General features: G+C 36.6%; 1 protein-coding gene across 4 annotated transcripts in view; it reads left to right on the forward strand.

Moving 5' to 3' along the window:
- Nucleotides 1-17,378, forward strand: part of LOC133251612 (teneurin-2-like) — a 427,154-nt gene extending 409,776 nt beyond the window's left edge. For 3 of the 4 annotated variants that reach the window (XM_061424274.1, XM_061424275.1, XM_061424276.1), the window contains 2 exons: nt 13,205-13,279; nt 17,029-17,378. In XM_061424274.1, the coding sequence (XP_061280258.1) occupies nt 13,205-13,279; nt 17,029-17,321 (368 nt within the window). In that variant the 3' untranslated portion in view covers nt 17,322-17,378. The remainder of the gene's footprint in view (nt 1-13,204; nt 13,280-17,028) is intronic. The other variant, XM_061424277.1, reaches the window with a different exon arrangement.
- Nucleotides 17,379-23,583: the final 6,205 nt, after the last annotated feature.

The raw sequence follows: 23,583 nt of genomic DNA on the forward strand, positions 1-23,583 counted from the left end.
TCCTCTCTAAAAATGTGCTTCCCTGGTGGCTCAGACAGTAAAAGCGTCTGCCTACAGTGAGGGAGACCAGGGTTCAATCCCTTTGTCGGGAAGATCCCCTGCAGAAGGAAATGGCAATCCACTCCAGTACTCTTGCCTGGAAAATCCCATGGATGGAGGAGCCTGGTAGGCTACAGTCCATGAAAGAGAATATTTAAAATTACATTTTACAACTGCATTGGTAGGGAGATGGATAGATCATTGTTAGAGATTACAACCTTTGCTACAAACTGAAATTTTACTTTCTTTTCCTTACTTTAAAAGAAATTAACCTATTTTTGTGGGTCCCCAAAATATGCTGGGTCTTAGTGACTCTGTCTGTAGTCCCTACTGGGTACCTTGGCCTTGGTCCTATCGCAACTGAAATGTCTTTCTGTTGCATTTACTCATGGATTTAAAACTGTGAATTTCAATGTTTTAAGATAAAGATCTCTTGTCTTAAAGACAGTGCCTCCATCTGAGGAAAAGTAGAAGCTTATGACATAATGGAAATTAATTTCTGTGGATTCAGAATCATAGTTACAGTTTACACGTAAGGAATAATTTGGTCCACAGGTAACATATCACCTTAATTGCTCTATTTTTCCCCCTAAAGTAAGTGCCACTCCTTTTAAGGACAGTGTTTGTACATTGCATTTATCATTGTCTCACTTGTTAAAACTGAATACAGTATCCATAATTTACTTTTTTCCATATGAATCACTGCAGCCCTCCTGAATGATGACAGTTCAGTGTAATGTGTGGACTATGACAAATCTGTTCCCAGAAGATTTTGAAGTTTATTAAATTCCAGGTGCTCTGCGATTGTACTGTGGTCTGCACGCCGTCTCACTTTTCTCCATGTCAGCTTCATTCCATTCTCTCTCCAAAACCTCTAGCGCCCCCTTCCCATTATGGATCAAAAGTGAAATCCCAAATACACATCTACCATCTACCCATTCCCAGCATTGCAACCACCAGTTCTGCCTTCCAGCCTATTACTCTAAATGAACCGTCTGTAGTCTTACCCCAGGAGAAACCCCCACTGTGTGCTCCACCAGAGTCCCACTAGTCTGTTCAAGGATGTTGCTGCCGGAATTCCTCCACCTCTAAATGAACCATTTTCTCACTCCTACCAGTAGATAAACATGCTGTGACTTTCCCCAGTTTCTGTTCACCACTTCTTCCACCAGCGACGTCCTTTAACACTTTATTGCAGTACCTCTCAGAACAGGTAGCTATTGTACACTTCCACTTTTGCTCCCCTATTTTCTTTAAACACAGCCCAACCAGATATTCACACATATCCCTCCATACAGTTGGTCTTGCCAAGACCACCAGTGATCACCACGTCACTACACTGTGACGCTTACTTTTTCGGTCTCTTCTTACCTGCCAGCAACATTTGGAAGAGTTCATCACTGCCTCCTCTTGGACGCACTTTCTTCGCTTAGAGTGTCCCCTGGCACATGCTTGTGGCCTTCCAACCATTGCACTGGCTGCTCTTTTCCATACTCCTTTATTGCTTCTTCCTCTTTGCTCCATCCTCTTGAGTATAAAAATAACCAAAGACCCAGTCTTTGGTATTCTTCTCTACCTACAGATCTTTCACACTGATGGTCTTGTCCACTTCCATAACACAGAATAGCATATATATGCCAATGACTCCTAAATCTCTATCACTTATAATAAACTTGTTATTTATTGATCTGTTGACCTACTCAGAATCTCCATTTGTATGTCTAACACATATTCCAAACTGAAATATGCATTACTGAAATCCTGACCCTCTACACACACACACATACCACTTGCTCTTCTTGCATCCTTCCCCATCACAGTCCCTGGCAACTCCCTCCTAGTTTTCAGTTTGAAAGTATTGATGTTATTTCTGATTTCTCTCTTTCTGCCACACCCTACATGTAATCCATCCACCAGGAAATCCCACTCTGCCCACCAGCCCACTGCTTCCAACTGGAATGGGCTGTGATCAGCTCTTACAAACGCATTCTGAGCATCTCCTGTATGCTGTTCTTCCTTGTGTCAAACACAGTTGTGCAATCTTTAAAGATGTAAGTTAGGTGATGTCATTCCTCTCCCCCAAAACAGTATAATAGCTTTGTCTTTGCTCTGAGTAAAAAGCGGTGTCGTTAAAATTACCCCAAAGCCCTTCCAGACCCAGCTCTCATTAAGACTCTAGCTCTCCCGTGAAGTTTGCACCTTTGCTCACTTCATTTCAGCCACTCCATTCTTCTTGATGTTTTAGAACATCCCAGGTATGCTTCTCCTTGGGACCCATGCACAGACAGCTGCTTTTTGCCCCCAGGGTATCAGAAAGCTGACTCCCCCAAGTCCTTCCAGCCTTTGCCAAATGCCCCCTTCTCCCTGAGATCTTCCCAAGATCAAATAATTCACAATACTCATAAATGGCTTTCACTACTCTACTTTCTCTGTTTTCACTTCTCACCTTTGAAGATATTAGTACTTAGTCATTATATTAACTTTTTATTTTTTGTCTACCCTGGCTAAAATATAAGCTTCTGAGGAACACAGATCTTTATCTCCTTTGTTTGCTGATATACCCCAAGCCATTTGACTAAGGCTGAACACTCATGCTGTGTGTTCAGTCACTCAGTCATGTCCGACTCTTTGCGACCCCATGGACTGTAGCCTACCAGGCTCCTCTGTCCATGGGATTCTCCAGGCAAGAATTATGGAGTGGGCTGCCATTTCATCCTCCAGGGGATCTTCCTGACCCAAGGATTGAACATGTGTCTCCTGTGCCTCCTGCATTGGCAGGCAGATTCTTTACCACTGAGCCACCTGGGAAGCCCCAGACATTTACTAAGCATTTCATAGATACTGATGAAATGAACGAGGGCTCTTTCCTTTCATCTGCTTGCCTGAAGTCCCACCCATTCTTTTAGGTATATGTCTCCTCTCGTGTAATCATGTGTTTGCTCCCAGGTGGTCAAGCTGTCTGTATTCTTGGGGTAGCCCTCACTCTGATTTGGGGTGGAGAGATAACTATATCAGTCTACGAACCTACAAATGTAGACTCTGCAAGTGAGGGTTCTAAAATCTCTGCTTCTGCTGCTGTTTCCACTACTTGATAGTGTATCTAGAACATTTTATTCAGCATCCCTATGTTCTGGCTACACTGCTAAGTGACTTCAATCACTTTGGAAATATGTATTTTAGTGGTGAGATAGTCTCTGGTGTGGCTGAGACTGATTAGTTACCGCATCGCTCACACCGTGAATATAATAGTGCTGATAGTGGAGTATTTCAGCTGTGATGACATAAGATTTTTTTCCTCCATTGGGCAAACTTCTGCCTTCTATTCCTGAATTTCTTTCTGACTTGGAATTTATGTGACTCAACAACTCTCTGCAAGTCAACAGCTGCCAGATGTTAAATGTAATTAAGGCTTTACATGTATTCGTAACCTACGACATGTGTTTGAAACACAGGAAGGAAGGTGGGAAAGGAAGAAAAGGAAAACCCTTGACTCAGTTTCAATTATCCTCTCCCTGTTTAACGGATGCTAACAGGCACTAGGAAACTGTGGTTGTGTTATTTTTCTACAAGCTCAATGGCTGGATGCTTACATTGGTTTTAGACAAGTACCTAAATCCTGACAGTAATTGGTGATGAAGCATTTGATTTAAGGGAACTGATTTACAAACAAGAATACATCATTAACATTTCTCCCCCAAATATTTGCAGTTACAGTGTAGATCCTGATTAGTTACTGAAGCAAAATACCTGTTACACATATTTTCACCTGGTGATAGACTGTGATCTATCCATCTCCCTAGATGTCAGACTGTAGATGAGTTAATTAACTCTTGAGCTCTAGAATGATTCTTCAATGATGGGAAAGTCAAAATGTTTTCAAAACATCAAGTGCATGATGGAGACAGGGACCTTCATGAGTGCTGAGAATGCAAATGTCATATGCCTTTGTCAAAATTTCAGCTAATACTGGTAGCTTCTATACTGACATATCAAATCTTCTTTATATTACTTTGAGAAAGCAGGATATTACATAACATAATAGAATAAGTATTAAATATATTTAAATATATGCAGCTTAATAGGAAAAAGTATTTCATTTGTATAGGGGTAGGAAAAGTTTGAAAATGAAATCATGCCCATCACCTTGTAGTTTTACACTTACCAGGTAACATCATAGATAACTAATATTTATTGAGTATTTATTCTGTTCTAAATTTATATATATACTTGTTCATCAACACAGTGACCTTTTCAGATAGGTACTGCTATAATTTCCTCCATTTTACAGGTAAGAAATTTGAAACATAGAAATATTAACTAGCTTGATCAAAACAACACAGTCCTGAGAGTATGAGAAATCTCTAAATAAAAAAAAACAAAATAAGAACTAAAAATGAGCTGAAGTCAGAAATGTGAAGATTGAATTGCAAGCTCATAGGAGAACTTCAGTGAGAGAAAAGGGTTACCCTCAGAGTTTCAACAGGGAGATCTGACCTTGAACTCAGAGCAAGATGCAAGACATGAAACTGAGATTCCTATGTTATTCTGGAAACCTGATAAAAGACATGTGGTGAAGAGTCTCTGAAAGGGAGCAGTTAGACATTTTTCAGGAGACAAGAGTCTTTACTATAGGCCCTTGTGATTTTTAAAAACTAAAATAAACTAATGTCAGCTAAAGTTAAATCTCATTAAGTATGTAAGAAAACAAAACTTTAAGAGTGAACAAGTCAACAAACAACCATTTTTGATTCTTAAAGCCCCAAAACCTTAGAATTTGTCAGTTACATACTTTCAACTGTGTATAATATGCAAATTAGCAAGTAAGAATATAATAGAAAAACGGAATAGAAACACTTAAGCTATATAAATTTTATAAAGGAAATAGTCAATACATAATTGTTGAAATAAAAACTTTAGTGCATACAGTAAATATGACATCAGGCACAATTAAAAAGAGAATTGGTCAACTGAAAAAAAATAACCAGAAGAAATTAGAAAGAGATGGCACAGAAAGAATATAATGTTAAAAATATAATAGAAACATTAGGAGAGAAGAATAGTCTTAGTTTAATTAGTGAAGACAATAAAGAGTTTGGGAGTGAGTAGATATTTAAAAGACAATGAGAATTTTTTAGAATAAAGAAATCAGGAAGTCATAGAAATGGAAGAACAACTTGTATCAAGTAAGATTAGAGCTCTAAATAGACTGATATAACATACATATTGTAATCCCTAAAGCTACCACTAAAAATATTATGTTGAGATATAGATAAGAATCCAATAGAAAATTAAAATAGAATTAAAAAAAATTATCAACCCAAGTGAAGGTAGAGAAGAGGAACATCAGAAAAGAGACAAACAGGAAAAACAGCAAAGTGGTGAACCTGAATCCAGACAAATAAAAAATTACATTAATATAAATGTACACTGATTAAAAGGAAAAGATTGTCTGATTATTTAAATAGCAAATCCTAAATATATGTTGTCTACAAGAGATGCATTTTAAATACAAAGACACAGAACAGTTGAAAGTAAAGGAAGGAAATTAGACATAATGTTCACTGTTTATAGTAACCTTAACAAAGCTGAACATTTTTATATCAGGCAAACTAGACTTTGAGACCACGAGTATTACCAGAGAAAAAGATGGATATTTGAAATTGACCAAAGGATTACAAAGAGAGTCTCAGTTAATTTCAGGAGGGAATCCAAGAGAATTTGTTCTCTGTCCACCAAGTACTTAAGTGAGAAATCACATTAACAATAAAGAAATCTAGACAAGCCCCAAATATGTGGAAATAAAACTACGTATTTCTAAGTAATCCATTAATCAAAGTAGTACAAGAGAAATTAGAGAATATCTGGAATTGAATGATAATGGAATGTACAACATATCCAAACTTGTGAGATGCAGGTAAAGAGGGGCAGATGATAGGTTTGTATTTTTATTTAAGAAATAACAATTGTTTTTAAATCAATGATCTACATTTCTACCACAAGAAACTAGAAAAGGCTAAGCAAAGAAACCCAAAATAAGTAAAGATAAATAATTAAGATGAGAACAAAAATTAAAGAAATGGAAAAGAAACAGTAACTGAAAATATTAAAGCCAAAAGCTGGTCTTTGAAAAACTGATAAAATTGATAAAGCAATAGCTAAAATAATCAAGAAGAAAAAAAGAGAATACACAAATACTCCAAATCAGGAATGAAAGAAGGAATATCGTTATGGATCCTGTGTGTATTCAAGAACATTGTCATTAACCTTGGCAAATTAAATGAAATGGACAAATTCCTTGTAAAATATAATCAATGATTAAAAAGCAGATATAATCTCAAAATTTATTGGAGATAAAGAGTCACTACATATTAATGACAATGTTCAATCCATCAGAAAATTATAATTATTATAATTATTCTAAACATACACCTATAATATAGCCTTGGTTTAGTTGTTCAGTTGTGTCCAACTCTTGCAACCCCATGGACTGTAGCCCTCCAGGCTCCTCTGTCCATGGGATTTTCCAGGCAAGAATACTGGAGTGGGTTGCCATTTCCTTCTCCAGGGGATCTTCCCAACCCAAGGATCAAATCCAGCTCTCCTGCACTGCAAGCAGATTCTTTACTAACTGAGCTACCAGGGAAGCCCTATAATATAGCCTTAAATTGACATAATGCAAATACAGATAAAGCTGTGGGGAGAAACACCCATCATAGTAGGAAAATTCATCATATAACTTTCAATTCTTGATAAGACAATTAAATAGCAAATTAGTACCATGTAGAAAAATTGAACACAGGATTAATAATTTGGTTTCATTGAAATATGTAAAATCTTGCACCTAATAACTAGAGAACATATGTTTCTCTCAAGTGGATATGAAATACTTTTAAAAATTTATCAGGCTATGGAGGAAATTTAAAAATTGCTTAAAAGTTTAGTAATATAAAAGTGATGCTCTTTAGCTAAATGCAGGTAAATTAGAGCTCAAAACCAGAAATATATACAAAATACCCCAGTACATTTGTAAATGCAATAAATAAGTTCATTAGAAACATAAAAATATTTAAATCTAAGCCACAGTGAAGATGCTGTGAGTCAAAACCTGTGAGATGCATTGAAAGTGGTCCTTAGAAATATATAGCCTGAAATGTTTATAATAAAAAGGAAAAATGGCTGAACACTGATGGTGTAAGAAATCAAATTTTAAACATATGAAAAAAATCAATTGTCTATACTCAAAGAAGGAAAGAGAAAGGAGTAATTTGTGTGTGTGTATATATATATGTGTATATATATATATATATATGTAAAACCATAAAAATGAATAAACTAGAAAACATGTATAGATAGTAGATAGAACCAGGAAAGCAAAAATTTGTTTATTGAAAGACAAAAACAATTGATCATTGCTGAAACCAATCCAGTCAAAAGAAAGCACAAATAAAATAATATCAGGAATTAAAAAAAAAAAAAAAGGCAGTCTACAAACCCAGAAGAAATTTAAAGGGATTTAAAAATACTTGGATAAATTTGTGCCAACCCATTTGAAGACGTAGATGAAACAGGCATACATCCCTGGAAAAGCTTATCCCTAGAAAATACATCCCTAGAAAAATGTATTGTTCCAAAAGTTTCAAAAACAACTCAAGAAACATAAAGTGTTAATACTCCTGTAATTTTTTTTTTAAAAAAGCAAGTTCCTTCATTGTAAGCCAATGATCATCATATTATCTACATTTGTCATGTAATTACTGAGTGGCAGGCAGTGTTTTAAGCACTTTGACCTGCCTTATCTAACTCAATGTTCAAAAGAATCTTATAAAGGCAGGTGCTATTTTTACGTGTATTTTATAAAGTAAGTGGAGACTCATCAGAAGTAATTAATTCTAAGAATATATGGTCCACAAGTATTTTTAAAACAGACAGTGGAATCCCATTTGAACCCTTGGCTATGTAGGTAGTGACTATTTTATAAGGCTGCTACACTAATTAACTGGAAATTTGTATATAGCAGCATCTAAGACAGTGCCTGCCACCTTCTGAAGCTCTGAGAAAGCATAAGCTAATCTTACATTCTCAAACTCAGAACAGTTAGACCATTGCAGCTCACCCACTCTTGTCCTTTGCTTTCTTTATTTTTTCTGATGAACAAAAAAGTGTTTGAAGAAGCAGAGTCTCACAGGGTCAGATGACTGTATGCCTTTGTAATGCTCTTACACAGGATAACTGATTGCTATAGTTTTTAATACTCGAATTGATTTTTAATCTTGTTGGAATTTTCATCAGCAGAAAAGAGTCTCCAGCAAGCTCTGGAGCATTTCATTTCTATTTATGAACTGGCAGTTGTTCAGGAGAAACTTTTGTTGTAGTCGGCTTTTGGGTTTTCCAAATTGGGCTTTGTTCAGATTGGAACATGAAAATGCCATATCAGAGGAGAATGCCACGTTCACTTTTGACTTTGAGGGGATAAAGCTTACAGGAAAACCTTGAATACTGGAAACGTTCCTGTCTTCACTAGCCTTTGGTGTTTTTTTGATTTGGAAAGTGTTTATTAACATTGGAATGATTCTGGTTACAAATCTGATAAGTTGTGACATGTCAGAGATTCAGGTAGAGACCAAAGTAATAATTCTGCAAGTTTAAAAATATTAAAATATGAACATTTTAGGCTATACACAAAAGAAAATTTCGATTTGTAAAGGATATTTTTGAAATATAAATATTGGACTTACATTTTATGAATAATAATACATGTACACCTACTCTGTGGTTTTAAGCCACAGGATATTTTGTGAACAGTCTTGTCAACATTTGGGAAAATATCTGAATGTGTAAAATCGGATGAACTTTAGAAGGGCATTAAGAGAGAGTTGATGTGAAGAATTTTAGTATACACAAGTATAAAACATTAGAATTCATTAAGTAGCTCCTTCATTGGCTTTCAAATTTGTTACCATTGCATGTACAAATATGTAGATTTTAAATTTGTGTGAAAATAGTATTTTAGATAATGTTGGTATTTGTTTTGGATGGAATATTTTGTATCACATACATATCTTTAACTGTGCAAAATTTAAAGTATCAACATTAAATGTAATAATTTGGTGATATATTTTGATGAATCAAACCAAAATACAAGTTGTGTTTTATCTCTTATAATTTCCTATTTTGCCTGATAGCTTTCTAGTTTGCAAAAGCTTATGGCATTAGATTAAATTACTTCACTCTGTGATAAAGAGAACTATGGTATTATAATTTGTGTTCTTTTCTTAAATATCTGGTACAAAAATTTGGAGTCAGGATTCATCCCTGACTTTAAAATGTAGAGTCTAACATTTGCTCAAGAAGAGTGACCCATGTTTATTTATAAGAGATTCTCTTTGTCTTAGGATAAATGATCCTAGAAAAAAGGCCACTTCAAAAATGAATCACTGTTTAGAAAGAAGCAATATTTCATATTAAATAGTAAATATAATTTATTGTGACTTTATCTTGAGAAAATAAGATTGATTATCAAGAGTATATTTTATGTTTAATACAATTTATTATTCCAGCTGCACTATAATTATTCAAAAGGATAAAGAATAATAATTTGTGTGGGGCACAATATACATTTTATGGCACAGCTGTATGACTGTACAATATTTCATCTTTCATTCTGAGTTGCATTTTGCAGCATGATCACAGAGGGCCATATTTTGCAAAAACAAAAATATTTAGATTCTTTATTTTATTTTATTTTTTTTAAATTTTATTTTATTTTTAAACTTTACATAATTGTATTAGTTTTGCCAAACATCAAAATGAATCCACCACAGGTATACATGTGTTCCAAATGGCCTCTAGTTAATTTCTTATTAATAATTATTTTTCCTCATTCACATTGAGATTTTCCTGATTCTTGGTGTGATGAATGATTTTTTATTGTATCCTGGCTATTGGAAGTATTGTTTCAAAAATATGGATCTTATTTAAATATTGTTTCAGTAGGCCTCCTCTGACACCAAGCCTTTGGGAACAATGGGACCCTGAGGCTTAACTGGCAGGTGGAAGTGAAAGCCCAGGTTCCTCACTTGACTCACTTTGACACGCGGGGCAATTGGGGTGGAGTGGGGTGGAATGTCTCCTTGCAGAGTTGGGGTTTCAGACTCCCTACTAGGACCCTGCATATACCAACCTGCTTGAGAGGGAGAGGGCTACCTCCTTTGAGTTCTCTGTGAGTCCCCCAGTGGTAGTGAAACTAGATTTAACATTTATCCTCCTCAAACACCAGCAAGGAGAAGGAAGGGCACTTCATTACCACTGTGTGCAGATGGGCGTCGAGGTTCCCTTCCTCTCCTCCAGCGACCCTCTATAGGGGAATCAGGGAAAGCTCATCGCCCCTCAGTGACAATAATAATTCCAGTCCCCAGTTGGTCTTTGATTCCACCCTAGTATGTTTGTGGAGGTGGGGAAGGACACCTCGTTGGAGTAGGCTTTACTTTGGTCTGCTTCTGTTGGTATTTTCAGTTTGCAAATTTCTCTAGCAAATTTCTCTATCCACATCTGGGAAATATGAGGCAGAAGGGAAACCCAGAGAACTCACCGCTATGTTTTCCTCCAGGTCCCAGGAAGAAATGGATCTATCTTCTTACATACCTCTTTTAGACTCATTTTATGTAGTTTTTACATGTACAGTCCAGGGATTTTAGCTGTCCTTAAAAACAGGTATATAGAGAAGTGGGAAATTTCATCTTGATCTAGAACTAGAAGTTCCTCACCTTTTCTATTTCCAGGATTTTTTTTTTAATTGGGGTATAGTTGCTTCACAATATATACAACAAAGTAAATTAGCTGCATGTATACATATATCCCAGAGAAGGCAATGGCACCCCACTCCAGTACTCTTGCCTGGAAACTCCCATGGACGGAGGAGCCTGGTGGGCTGCAGTCCATGGGGTCGCTAAGAGTCGGACACGACTGAGCGACTTCACCTTCACTTTTCACTTTCATGCATTGGAGAAGGAAATGGCAACCCACTCCACTGTTCTTGCCTGGAGAATCCCAGGGACGGGGGAGCCTGGTGGGCTGCCGTCTCTGGGGTCGCACAGAGCTGGAAATGACTGAAGTGACTTAGCAGCAGCAGCATACATATATCCTCTCCCTCTTGACCCTGCCTTCCACCCTTCCTGCCATCCCACCCGTCTCTGTCACCACAGAACACTGAACTGAGCTCCGCATGCTATGTAGGAGGTTCCCACTAGCTAACTGTTTCACACATAGCAGTGCATCAGTCCTAATCTCCCAATGGCTCATTTGTGCCATTTTTCTAGAGTTCACATATATGTGTTAATTTGTTTTTCTCTTTCTGACTTCACTGTGTATGACAGACCCTGGGTCCATCCACATTTTTGCAAGTGATCCAATTTCATTCTCTTTTATGGCTAAGTAATATTCCATTGTATATGTATGCGTATACACACACACACACACATACACACAACCCCCACATCTTCTTTATCTATCCCTTATGGTTGTTTCTGTGCCCTGGCTATTTTAAGTAGTGCTGCAGTGAACATCGGGGTGCATATGTCTTTTTGAACTATGGTTTTCTCAGGGTATTTGCCCCACTGGTGGAATCACTGGGTCATATGGGAGCTCTATTTTTAGTTTTTTTTAAAGAACCCCCATACTGTTCTCCATAGTGGCTGTATCAATTTACATTCCCACCAACAGTTGACATTACCATGCCAACATTCATCTTTATTTTCTCTTAATAGCTTAATTCTGTTAGATCTTGGTTATTTTGTAGTCTTGATTATGATTCTAGTGTTTTTAGTATCACTTTTACTGACTTCATGGAAATCTGCATCTTCACCAGTTTTATAATTTAATCTTAGATTGGTACCATATCATTTCCCATTATCAGCAACTAATTGATGATTGACATTAATATGGTGGTTGATATGAGAAGAGATAGTGGTAATAAGTGGATGGGGATAGGTGGGGATTATTTCGTAAATGATTACTACTGACTGTTTTCATGCTATAGCAACTTTTCTTCCCATGTGTGGAATTTCTTCTCTTAGACTCAGGGGACTCACATAGTAAACATTTAGGCCATTACTACAGTTAACTTTTATCTTTCTGCCCTCATAGTAGAAAATCTGTTCAAATCCTGACATTTTCAGTGCTATTTGTATTCACTGGTATTACCATGACATGGTAATTCTGACTTAGCGACATATGTGTTTTTCCTACTTAAAGGTTATTTCAAAGTGTGAGAAGTTGGTAAGAACTTTGAAGATAAAGCCAAGATCACAGTGAAGTGACATATCCTTCTTTAGGATTGTATCCCCAAGTAAAATTAGTTGGTCAAAGGATGACTCCTGAAATCTATTGCAAAATTTTTCTCTAAAAAATCTTTGGAAAGGATCTGGGTCATATACCGAGGTTATGATTCAAAAGAAGACGTGTCCACACTGCTATATTTAAAATGGATAACCAACAGGGGCCTTCTGTATATTGCAAGGAACTCTGCTCAGTGTTATATGGCATCCTGGATGGGAGGGGAGTTTGAGGGAGAGCGGATGCATGTGTATATATAGCTGAGTTGCTCTGCTGTGTACCTGAAATGATCACATTGTTAATCAGCTATACTCCAATATAAAATAAAAACTCATCTCATAATAAAAGATGACTTAAAGCAAAAGAGACTTATCAACTGAGTTGTTTTTAAAAACTTGTGTTCTGCTCTCCTGATCATCTAACAGTTTTTAGACATTGGCATTCTCTCAATGGCAATATTCAGACATTGATAACACTTTAAATTATAATAAAATTCCATGATATAAATACCATTTATTTTGTGTAATCATTCATTTATATAGATATTGACTCTGGTCTTGACAATGTAATATGGGACACCACTAAGCTGTGTATTGACAACAGCAAAGAAACCATAACTGAGAGGAGTCGGAGACATCATCCACACCCACTTGCGTTAGTGGTATCAGGGAGGCAGAGAGAGTGTGAATATGTGTTCCATGAATACTTAAATGTTGTGCCTCTTTTTTTATCTTTCTGCAAGATAGTAAAGAAGGAATGAAATGTTGACTGCTTTCCACTAGAAATCTTAGCTTGGAGAATCACACAATGACTAGTTTCTCTCTTCTATTCAAAGCTGCCATGGAGCTTAATAAAGACATAATTATACAAGATGAATTAGAGCCAAATCAGTCTTCCATCAATGAGCAAAGTAAGTGTAAAACAATAAGTTGACATAGTATTAACATCCCCCATACTATTTACATGCTAAGCAGAGTGGTATAATATGAGCGCTTCATGCTTTAAGACAAAATACATGAAAATTGCTTGTCTAAAGAAATTCATTTGGAGGGATGTTTGGGAAACTGGGTATGATAAGAGCAAATGGGAGGGGTGGAGTAAGCGTCTCGGTGGAGTAATTCCTAGTCCCTCGTGTCTGCCACTAGATGAACATGGGGGCAAGCTGTGACAAAATGAAGGGATGACCTTTCATGGCTCCCTGTCTCTTTTCTACATAGTATTTATCATTGTATAGATTGTACTTTTTTATGTGATTCTTTGATTAATGCCCCTTTCCCAATTAGACTATAAATGTCATGATTGTAGTTTTATACTGCTCACTGTTAAATCCCCAGTGTCTAGCACAGCACTAGGAACAATAAATATTTGTTGAATGATTTAATAAATGATAGACCAATCTTTCCTTTCTACCGTGTCCATGACTCTCCAACATTATGTTGTTAAGCCAGCAAACTTGGGAAAGGCTTGGTCCGTAATCTGTCCCAGACACTTAAGAGCAAGGTTTTCTCTTCTACGAGTTATTTGAGAGCAAAAGGATACCAAACTAGGAATTGTGGGAAACATAGCATTGAGGAAGTGCGATCCTAGTGGAAGATGAAGCCAAGGAGTTTAGAAAGGGATATTTTTGAAGAAACAATTCTGTTTTTAGAGGAAAACTTGGCTTTCTATAAGTGTGAGCTTAACTTTTTCTGATGAATTTGGTATAATACCTTCCATTTTCTTCACAATATTGCTTGTTCAGCTTCAGGTTTGTAAGCTTGAAGTTGGAACACTTGAAGTGTTTTTTCTAACACTGTGGTGACTTAAAAATGTATGCAAATTTTCACTGATTGATGAAGAGCTCATGTTTGTTTCAAGTTTAACAGAAACATATTTTCATTTGTTATCATCAAGTAAATGTTCTAACCACAGAAAGGGCACTGCATTTATTCCACAGCCCGCCATGTTCTAGGCTTCCTGTCTCTGAATTCTAGTACCCAGATTGAGGAGCACATGGGCTCCTCAGAAAGTTGAGGCTTCCTTTGCTCACATGGCTGTATCTCTTTTCGTGAGGAGGTCTTGAAGCCTAGTTCCAGATAATAAGATGTGAAATAGACAATCAGGAATGTTGCCTTGATACATGCACACTCCATTTCACATGGAATCAAAATTACCACATGTGAAATAAAAACATGTATGTTTTAGTTTGGGCTTCTTTCCTTTAATGAAGGAAATGGAAGCAGTGTATCTCATGATCACTGAGCTCAGAAGGCAAGATGGAAGAATGCTCATGTGAAATGACTTTTTTCCAAAGACTGAAGCATGAGAAAAACAGCAATATAGATAGAAGTGTTTCAGATATATATGAACCCACTTGAGTTTTATACACTACTAAAACTGAAATACACATTTTAGTATACAATTAGAAGATAATACCTAATTGCCAAGGATGCAATCTGGAAGAGAATACATTGAATAGAGAATTTCAGACAGCATCATGAAACTCTGCTCAGGGAATAACCGGTTAGAACTGTGCTGATTGGCAGTGAGATATCCTTCCTCCCCACACAGGTAGTAGAGTCGTCTCTCCAATGAACAGGCTCATTCTCCAGAGACAGTTATGTATAGTATTGGATTTGATTCCATTAACACAGCAAAAGAAGACTGTAGAAGTCCATTGTGCAATAAAGTAAAGCCTCAGAATAAATATACTTGTGTCTATGACAAGTTAGCTTCATATGAGGTTAATATGTGCAATTGTCTGGGGCTTCTTAAAAATAAAATCTGAGAAATGCTATCATGTATGTAGATATTCAGTGTTCATTATGTCATGAGTTTGAACAATGAGTGGCTCTAATGTAATCAATAGAGAGAGAAAACAAACCCATGAGTTTTGTGTTATTTAGAAGATTTTCTTCATTGATATCAATAGCATAAGAGTGCATTTCTTCATTATATATTTTTTTCATTGTCCATGAATAGGGACAGATTTAAATGTCAGTAAGTGCAGTGTGCCACGTGATTTCATCTAATATGCAGTGAAACCTTAAAATGTCTTTTTTAAAGCTGGCTATTAAAGCATACAAATAGATGGCACATTCACTGTGCAAAACTGTTGCCAGACCGGTTTTTGATTGGGACCATTTGACACTGTAGAGGGAGCATGGACTTGGGATCTACAGATGCAGGGGTGAGCCGTGGATCTGCCACTTGCCCAGGTGTGACCTTGGAGACAGTATTCAGCCTCCCTGTAAAGTGGTTAACACCTAAACTGCTGTGCTTTTATGAGATTTAAATGAGATAAAGCCTCTTAGAGTACCTGGCCCCATGCCCAGCACATGGTAGTGTGAGCGTGTTCAATAAATGCTTATTCTTTTCAGCTCCCCCTCAACCAGGGGCCCATCCCTTCACTTCCCACATGGATACATGTGATAAAACTCACTTGTGGTTTTCAATTGTATTAGCAAAAAGAAATTGATATCATTTTAAAACAGTCTTATATGAAATCACTTATATGTGGAAACTGATTTAAAAATAATACAAATGAACTTATTTACAAATCAGAAACACAGATCTCACAGTCAAATTACGGTTACCAGAGGGGAAATGTAGGGGGAAGTGATAGACTAAGAGATTGAGTTTATCATATACACACTACTATGTATATAATGTAGATAACTAATAAGGACCTAGTGTATAGCACAGAAAGCTCTACTTAGTGTTCTGTAATAATCTACACAGGGAAAAAATCTGAAAAAGAGGCGGATATATGTATGTGTATATGTATATATAATTGATTCACTTTGCAGTACACCTGAACTAACACAAGATTGTCAATCAGCTATACGTCAGTGAAAATAAATAAATAATAAAAATGGACTGACTCCATCCCTACGATTCTGACTTAAGTAACACCTTACCTATTCTTACTTGAAAAATAATACTCGGGTGTATATCTTATCACATATAAACCATGCAGTGATTCTGAGAGGAATTTAAGAGATTAATACCCAGATTTTACAGAAGAGAAAACTGAGGCTCAAGTTGTTAAGAGAGTTGCCACAGTGGGACTTACCCGTGGAAAGCTAGGACTGGTCCCCAGGTTTCCTGGCCACCACTCCCATTTATTGGAGGATTAAGCTTCTTTGGCATGAAGACAGACTGCTCAAGGATCAGATCCAGGTTTTGCTACAGTCTAGATGTGTGACCTTGGGTAAGTCACTTAAGTTCTCTGTTCCTCAGTTTCCCTAACGACAGAATGATTATAGTAATGTTATCATCATCGTAAAGTTGTGAACTTTTTAAATATAAGAAAAAAAATTACAGAATAAAAGATACCTGGAGAAAGGAAGTGCTTGGTATATATTAGTTCTTCTTATAAATCCAGTGTTTTATCGGCTACCTGGTGCTACCTAGACATCAGTAAATAATTAGAAATTTTTGAAATAAAATCTGAACATCCTGTCCTAGGATTAAAATTAATCTCAGTTATTTACTTTTTTGTTGCTGTAGTTCTCAAATACACCCCAATAGCCTAAAGACTCTTGCCTAGCTGTATACTATGGCAAACCTGGTATATTTTTTGACTAGGAAAAACTGTCTGCTTTTTGTAAGAATAAATTTGAAATTTGAAATCGTTTCACAAATTTTAATCGGTCTCTTTGTTTGCTGTCACCCTAGGAACTAACTTCACCCTTGCGGAACTGGGAATCTGTGAGCCCTCCCCACACCGAAGTGGTTACTGTTCCGACATGGGGATCCTTCACCAGGGCTACTCCCTGAGCACAGGGTCTGACGCCGACTCCGATACAGAGGGAGGGATGTCTCCAGAACATGCCATCAGATTGTGGGGGAGAGGGATAAAATCCAGGCGCAGTTCCGGCCTGTCCAGTCGTGAAAACTCGGCCCTTACCTTGACTGATTCTGACAACGAAAATAAGTCAGATGATGAGAACGGTAGGCCTGCTTCTTAAATATTTTTTTGAATATTTTGGGGACTGTACCATGTGGGGCTTGGGATTTTTTTTTTTTTAATAAAGAGGCATATAAAACCATTCATTTTCTTTTAAATCGACCTTGTCTACCCACACTGAGCTGAGGGAAAATAAACCAGCAAACCTCGAACACACAAGAAATGAGGAGAGAATTTTAAAATCTCATTTTGATGATAACACACTATTCAGACATCATCAGTTGGTCTTATTAGCAAGTAAATTACATTGCAAAAGAGGCAACTTGATAAACTATGACCTATACCTAGAAAATGTCCTCTCTCCACAAGTTTCTAGGTCTTTGTATTGATTTCCCCTTCCCAGTAAACGGCAACCTGGGTTATTTTTTTTCATGAAGATCTCTTAAGAATCCTACCTTATCTTAGACTTTCATTTCCAGGCAGCAATGCCTCATATCCGTATTGAAGATCAAACTTGGAACAGAGGCTCTGGAGTTTAATAATGACAAATAGGAAGAGACTTGTCTTCAAAAAAGTATTCTTTTCTATGTTTACTCTTCTCCTTGGTACCTATGTAGGTTAATGGCTTCCCACACCTTCTATCACAAATCACTATTGCTTATCCATCCAGCTTTGTAGATGGGTTTTAATGAAACTTTGAAAATTAAATGCTTCCGATCATTAAGCAGTAAATATAGGAAAGCTCAAGCAAGTCATTAAAGAGATAAGGTGCTTATTTGTGGCTTTCTTAGCAACTCAGAACCGTGTTGAGCCCAAAACATTTTTTAAAAGATAAATTGCATTAGGTATGGTGGATTTATGGAGAAAACATCAAATGCTCTGTGGTTTGTTATGAATAGATTTTGTGTTTGCTAAAAGAATTACCATTAAAATATTTACAAATAGATCAGTTAAGGTTTCTATAAAACATTGTAAACATCTACTAGAGCAGCTCTAAGTATTTTCTTGCATTTAAAAAAAAGAAATTTGCAGGCAGACAGCTTGTTGTAAATGCAAAAGCATAGCTAAATATCATTTAATCTCCAAACCATGTTGAAAATATTAATACATCATATCCAGGGTAAGTCGCGTATATTCAGAAAGATGTCACCATATTGCATTTAAATTTATGTTTAATTCCGAAATAGTTTATTCTCTAGTGGGGACAAGGGAATGTGTCTTATTATGCCTCAGTTCATGGAGCTAATCAAGGTGTACTCTTAAGGAAAAATCTGCACTTGACTCCTTTTGAATTTTAACAAAATTCTGACACTTGGCACATTCAACACTCTAAAGGTGCTTATTTGATAGGAAATTACTTTTAGAAGTTTTCATAAAGGCATACATTGAATCCATTTGCTGATGTACTGTTTCAGCTTTGGTGTGTGTCAGACATTATTGAAATGCAGGCAGTTTGATCGCCTAATAAATAAAATCACTTGTAATTCAAGAACTTACAGCATATCTTAAACAACGTATTTTAGAAAATATTCTGGTTGGAATTCTCGCTGGTCTCGTGGGATCTATAAAGAATCACCTATACATATTTCTAGAATTTATACTCTTTCTTTTTAAGCTATATACCTCTTAAAAACTCAGCTAATGAGGGGAGGTTTCTAGTGAAGCAAGGGGAGCAAAAATACTTGCCTTGAATTTACCTACAACCGTAAGGGAGGAATGAATTTTACAAGTCAAGATGTATTTGGTAAACCAATAGCAGTCACTTTTTTCCAATATAATTTGAAACACTGTATTCAAACAGTTTTCACCTGGGGCAACTCTGTATAAATCCGAGTCCTGATAGGAAATATCCCTTAAATATAGTGTGATGATTTTTCACAGTAATGCTAGTTCAAATATAGTCGGAATTTCATGACCATAGATAATGCACTTAGAACCAGGAAGCAATTCTTTTGTTCCTGCATTTGACAGACCATGAAAGTGGTTCTGAAGTCAGAGTTCAAGTTTAGGTAATAGATGGTTATTTCAAAACTTACAGAAAGAATGTGTTCCTTTTCTCTGCTTTAATTTTCTCAGTATTTTACATATTCCAATGATATAGATAATTCAGGCTCTGTTCCTCTTGGGGACTAGAAATAAAAATAAGAAATTGTCCACATTACCTCATAAATTCCTTAACCAAATAAAAAGTGAGGTGTGAGCTACCCTGCAGACTGAGGTGTTACTTCAGTCAACTTCTTGCTCTTTCTTTTTGACAAATTCTTTTTAGCTCACACACACAAAAAATCAATGCGTTTTCACCTGACTGATTTTTTGAAGTTTGGGAATGTATTATCATATAGATTGACAGTTGCCCCACTGGTTCCATGCCACAGCATGGACACTTACAAAGCCATCATTAATTTCTCACACTCGTGCCCCGCCATGACTTCCTCCATAATAAACACTCTGTCCTTCAGAACCAAATCAATAACCTTTTAGGCATGTCTCTCTTGAAGAGGAAGTAATGGGAATCTACTCTTTGAGAAAGAATGTCTCCAATCTCATTTTATATTTAAGGGTATGTGGACACAGAATGAATCTCTTCTTTGGACCCCATATATTTTTATTTCATTTTTATGGTGCTATCTTGGGGTACAGAGATATTCACAGTTCTTATTTAAAATCTCCCTTAAAAAAAACTCCAGTTGTAGTTTTTGCTATGCGTAGGTAGCAAGTCAAGACAGGTCTCAAAAATCAACTTGACTTTCTATAACATAAAACATGGATCCTACCTTCAAACTCATGTAATAAAACTCGCTGACTACTAACAGTCCTTTGTACCTGCTGCTGTGGCAAAAATGACCTACTAGGAACTAGTAACTTGAAAGTCCCATCACACTGAACACACAGATGAATTTGTCCTTCTTTTTTTTCTTTTTCCCAGTGTAGATTCTTCAAGGTTATCACCACTCACAGCTCTGCGTCTTACACATACTCCATGGCCACCAAATTAATATTGTACTGTTGGATCGCTTTAAATAGATAAAGCGCTAATGTTCAGGTTATTTTATCAGATTCTTTAACTCTATCTTTAAGCTCACAAGGGCTTAGCTAGAAACGGCAGTGTGAGTTGCAAACAGCAAGGCCAAATTTTTGCAGCTGTGAAATTTGACTGCATCTATAGAAAGGGCTTTCCCAGTAACTCTAAATTAGAATCATTCCTTTTTTGGGGTAATAAATGTCCCACTTAAAATATGTCCTCTCCAAGGCCCTTTTTATCACCTGAGTTATGGAGAAAATGGGGCAGTCACTAATACACAAGAATAACTAATTGCCTTCTTAAAAATGCGAAATAGCACACACTGTAAAAAACCTGGTCTACGTACCCTTGACTCCCTTAGGCAGTTTCTTCACCTTGGGGACTTAAAAATATCCTTGAGGTTTTTTTTTTTTTTAAAGCATAATTCTAGTTTCAGTTATTTTATTGGAAATCCAGAAACAGGGGGCGGGGAGGAAAAGACAAAGAAAATAAGCTTGGCTCTGGGATAGGAAGCCAGAAATTATAGAAAGCAAATCTGACCTAGGATGAAGCTTTAGCAAAAATATCCTTCCTTTGCCCTGTTTGTTTCCACCCACAGTAAATAAGGACAATGTTCATTTACATCTGTTGTCAATTGGGAAATTTATAATTCTCCTAATATACTTTGAGGTTGAAAATATAAATGTTGGGTTAATTCCATTACATTTCACCAAATGCATTTACAAAGCAAGCTGGCTCTTGGCACATAATGGATTTGTGTAAAGTGTGTTTGTGGAATCCAGATGCTATTAGATTGCGAGTCCTCTTGGAAGAGGTCTCTAGTGTTTCTCTCTCTGCTGGAGAACTTGAGCACACCCCAGTATTTGCTGCAGGTTAATAGAGCCATGAGGTGTGAACTTGGATGGGATGAAGGAGTTCCCTAGTCCAGCAACAGTGTCTATAAATTGGTACCTCAAACTAATGCACTGCATTCACTTGTCATAGGAGGTGGGTTTCTTAAGCCGTCCTTCTTTCCCTTCAAAAACCAGCTCCTAAGTACATTTTACATTAGAGTGCCCTATAATTAAACACACCTAAGACCTGCCAGTAGGTTTCTGCCCCGCTCTACTCCTCTTACATATTCTTAAATTTATTTTGTGTGTTATGATCCACTCTACTCCTCTCTTCGCCCCCAGCCCACATGTAAAAATTACAGAGAATGCCTGGAACATATATAAAGTTTTACTGTAAGCACCAGACAACAATAGCCAAGAGCTCATAATTTTGCTCTTCACGAAAGCAAATATGTTTTGAGTTAGAATAGTTAATGAAGTAACTATAAAAATCATAGCATAATAATTTGTACCTTTGAGGCTGATATGTAGGTGATTTAACTTCCACGGTAGCTAAAGAAAATATTGCCTCAATCCTTCAAAAACAAAACAAAAACCACACTTTAATCCCTTTTGGATGACCATTATTTCAAATTGTGTTTCTAAGCTTTATCTATTTTTATCCTTGCAAATGTGAAAGAGTAACATTTATAAAGAAGAATGTGAAATGAGTTATCATGGATAGAAAAAAGTGAAGGACTTGAGAACCAGATGTCACAGTTTCTTAGTCGTTTCTCTTCCTAAATGCAAGGATGATTTGATTTTAATAACCCTGGCCCAATTCCCTGCAAGTGCACATCCTAGAGGCCATAGGGGCACCTTATCTTACAATAAGTTATTCAGGGGAGTCCAAAATAAATGATTTTCACAATGTTAAATACAACTGATAATAATATAGAATTAGAGGCAAAATTTAGGAATATCACATCGTCACATGGCATAATAGAGAACCAAGAAGCAAAAGGATCAGTGTTTTGCAAATATATCTATATGGGACTTCAGAGATTCAAGTTTTTGGCAAATTAAGCAATGCTTGCATAACTAACGTATTACAGGGTACTTGAAGAAGTAAGAGTATGTGCCTGATTCCCAGGACTGCATGTTCCAGATTATAAACTTTAGTGGCATGGGTTTTCCTTATTTATATATTTCTTTCCTTTGGTGGTTTCTTTCATGTTTGTTAATGCTCCCAGGGGCTATCGAGCAATGGCTCCATTCAATAAATACAATAAATAAAATGAAGCATTAAGCCTTACTTTTGGCAAGGGCAGCCTTATTATTACACGTGTAATCTCCAGGCCTTCAGGGAGACATTGGGCTTGGTGGATAATCGTTTGCTTTTAAGCTGCTGAGTTTCTCGTGTCTGTAGTTTTGCTTCAGTTAAGAGCAAAGGCAGTCACCCGGTGAGCAGCACCATATTCTTGTCCATTCCCGATTAGGAGCCTCTTAACTCAGAAGAAAACTCTAACTTTTTCATTTATTTTTTGGTCATTTTTTAGTTAAGTTGTTGTTTGTCAAGGATCAAGTTAACTGTACAAGTTGGGGGAGAGATGTAACCAAATACTAAGAGTGTAAATAAAATGAGTGAAAACTAAGGAAGTTGATAGCATGTATTTTCTACACACAACTGAATCAGGATGAATTGCTCTGACCCTAAAATCACACCAAGAAGTATTTGAGAAGTGCGTATGAAAAGCAATGAGACATTAGAGTTACCCATTCTGAAACCAGGACTTGTGAGTGGAAGGGGGAATTTTCAAGTGATAGACTTGTATTACTAAATAAAACAAAATGCAAATATGTACTTATTATGTCTATATGATTATATACAAACGTAAAAATGTTACTGGTAACATTTTTTGGTTACTAGCTGAAGGAACTGCCTAGAAAATTGTCCTTTCAGGGTTTCCCTAAACTTACCTTCATGAATTGTAAAGGAATAGAGTGAGTGAGTCATAGAATAGTCATCAATAGCAGAGGGGATGAACTAGATAGTCTATGAGCCAGATCCTGCTGGTTAGTTATTTCATTTGGTCAGTGCAGTATTTAAACATTGAATGTTACTAATCAACATTTTCAGAAAGGGAGATTTCATATTAGAAATGTTTATTTTTGGCTTCTCTTCAATGTACAAGACCCAATAGCATTGTCCAGGTTTCCCTCCGGACAAACAGGCGTAGAAGCAGTAACCAAAGCAGATCTTGTTAAACCCATGTCTTCTCACTCACCTGGGCTCCCTCCAGGCAACTCCTCTCTGATTTAGCCTTTGTAGGCACTCGAATGACCAATCTTGACCTTATGTTACAAACTGTAGGGAGATCAGGGTTCATAAAAATGTAGAATGAAAGTAGGAACCGGCCATTGTAGCTTAAGTTAACGTGTTAGCATAGTAACGTCAACTGCTTTTTGTAAGTTTGGCTCATCTGTAG

The sequence above is a fragment of the Bos javanicus genome, chromosome 7, assembly GCF_032452875.1.
Source record: "Bos javanicus breed banteng chromosome 7, ARS-OSU_banteng_1.0, whole genome shotgun sequence".
In the NCBI taxonomy this organism is placed as follows: domain Eukaryota; kingdom Metazoa; phylum Chordata; class Mammalia; order Artiodactyla; family Bovidae; genus Bos; species Bos javanicus.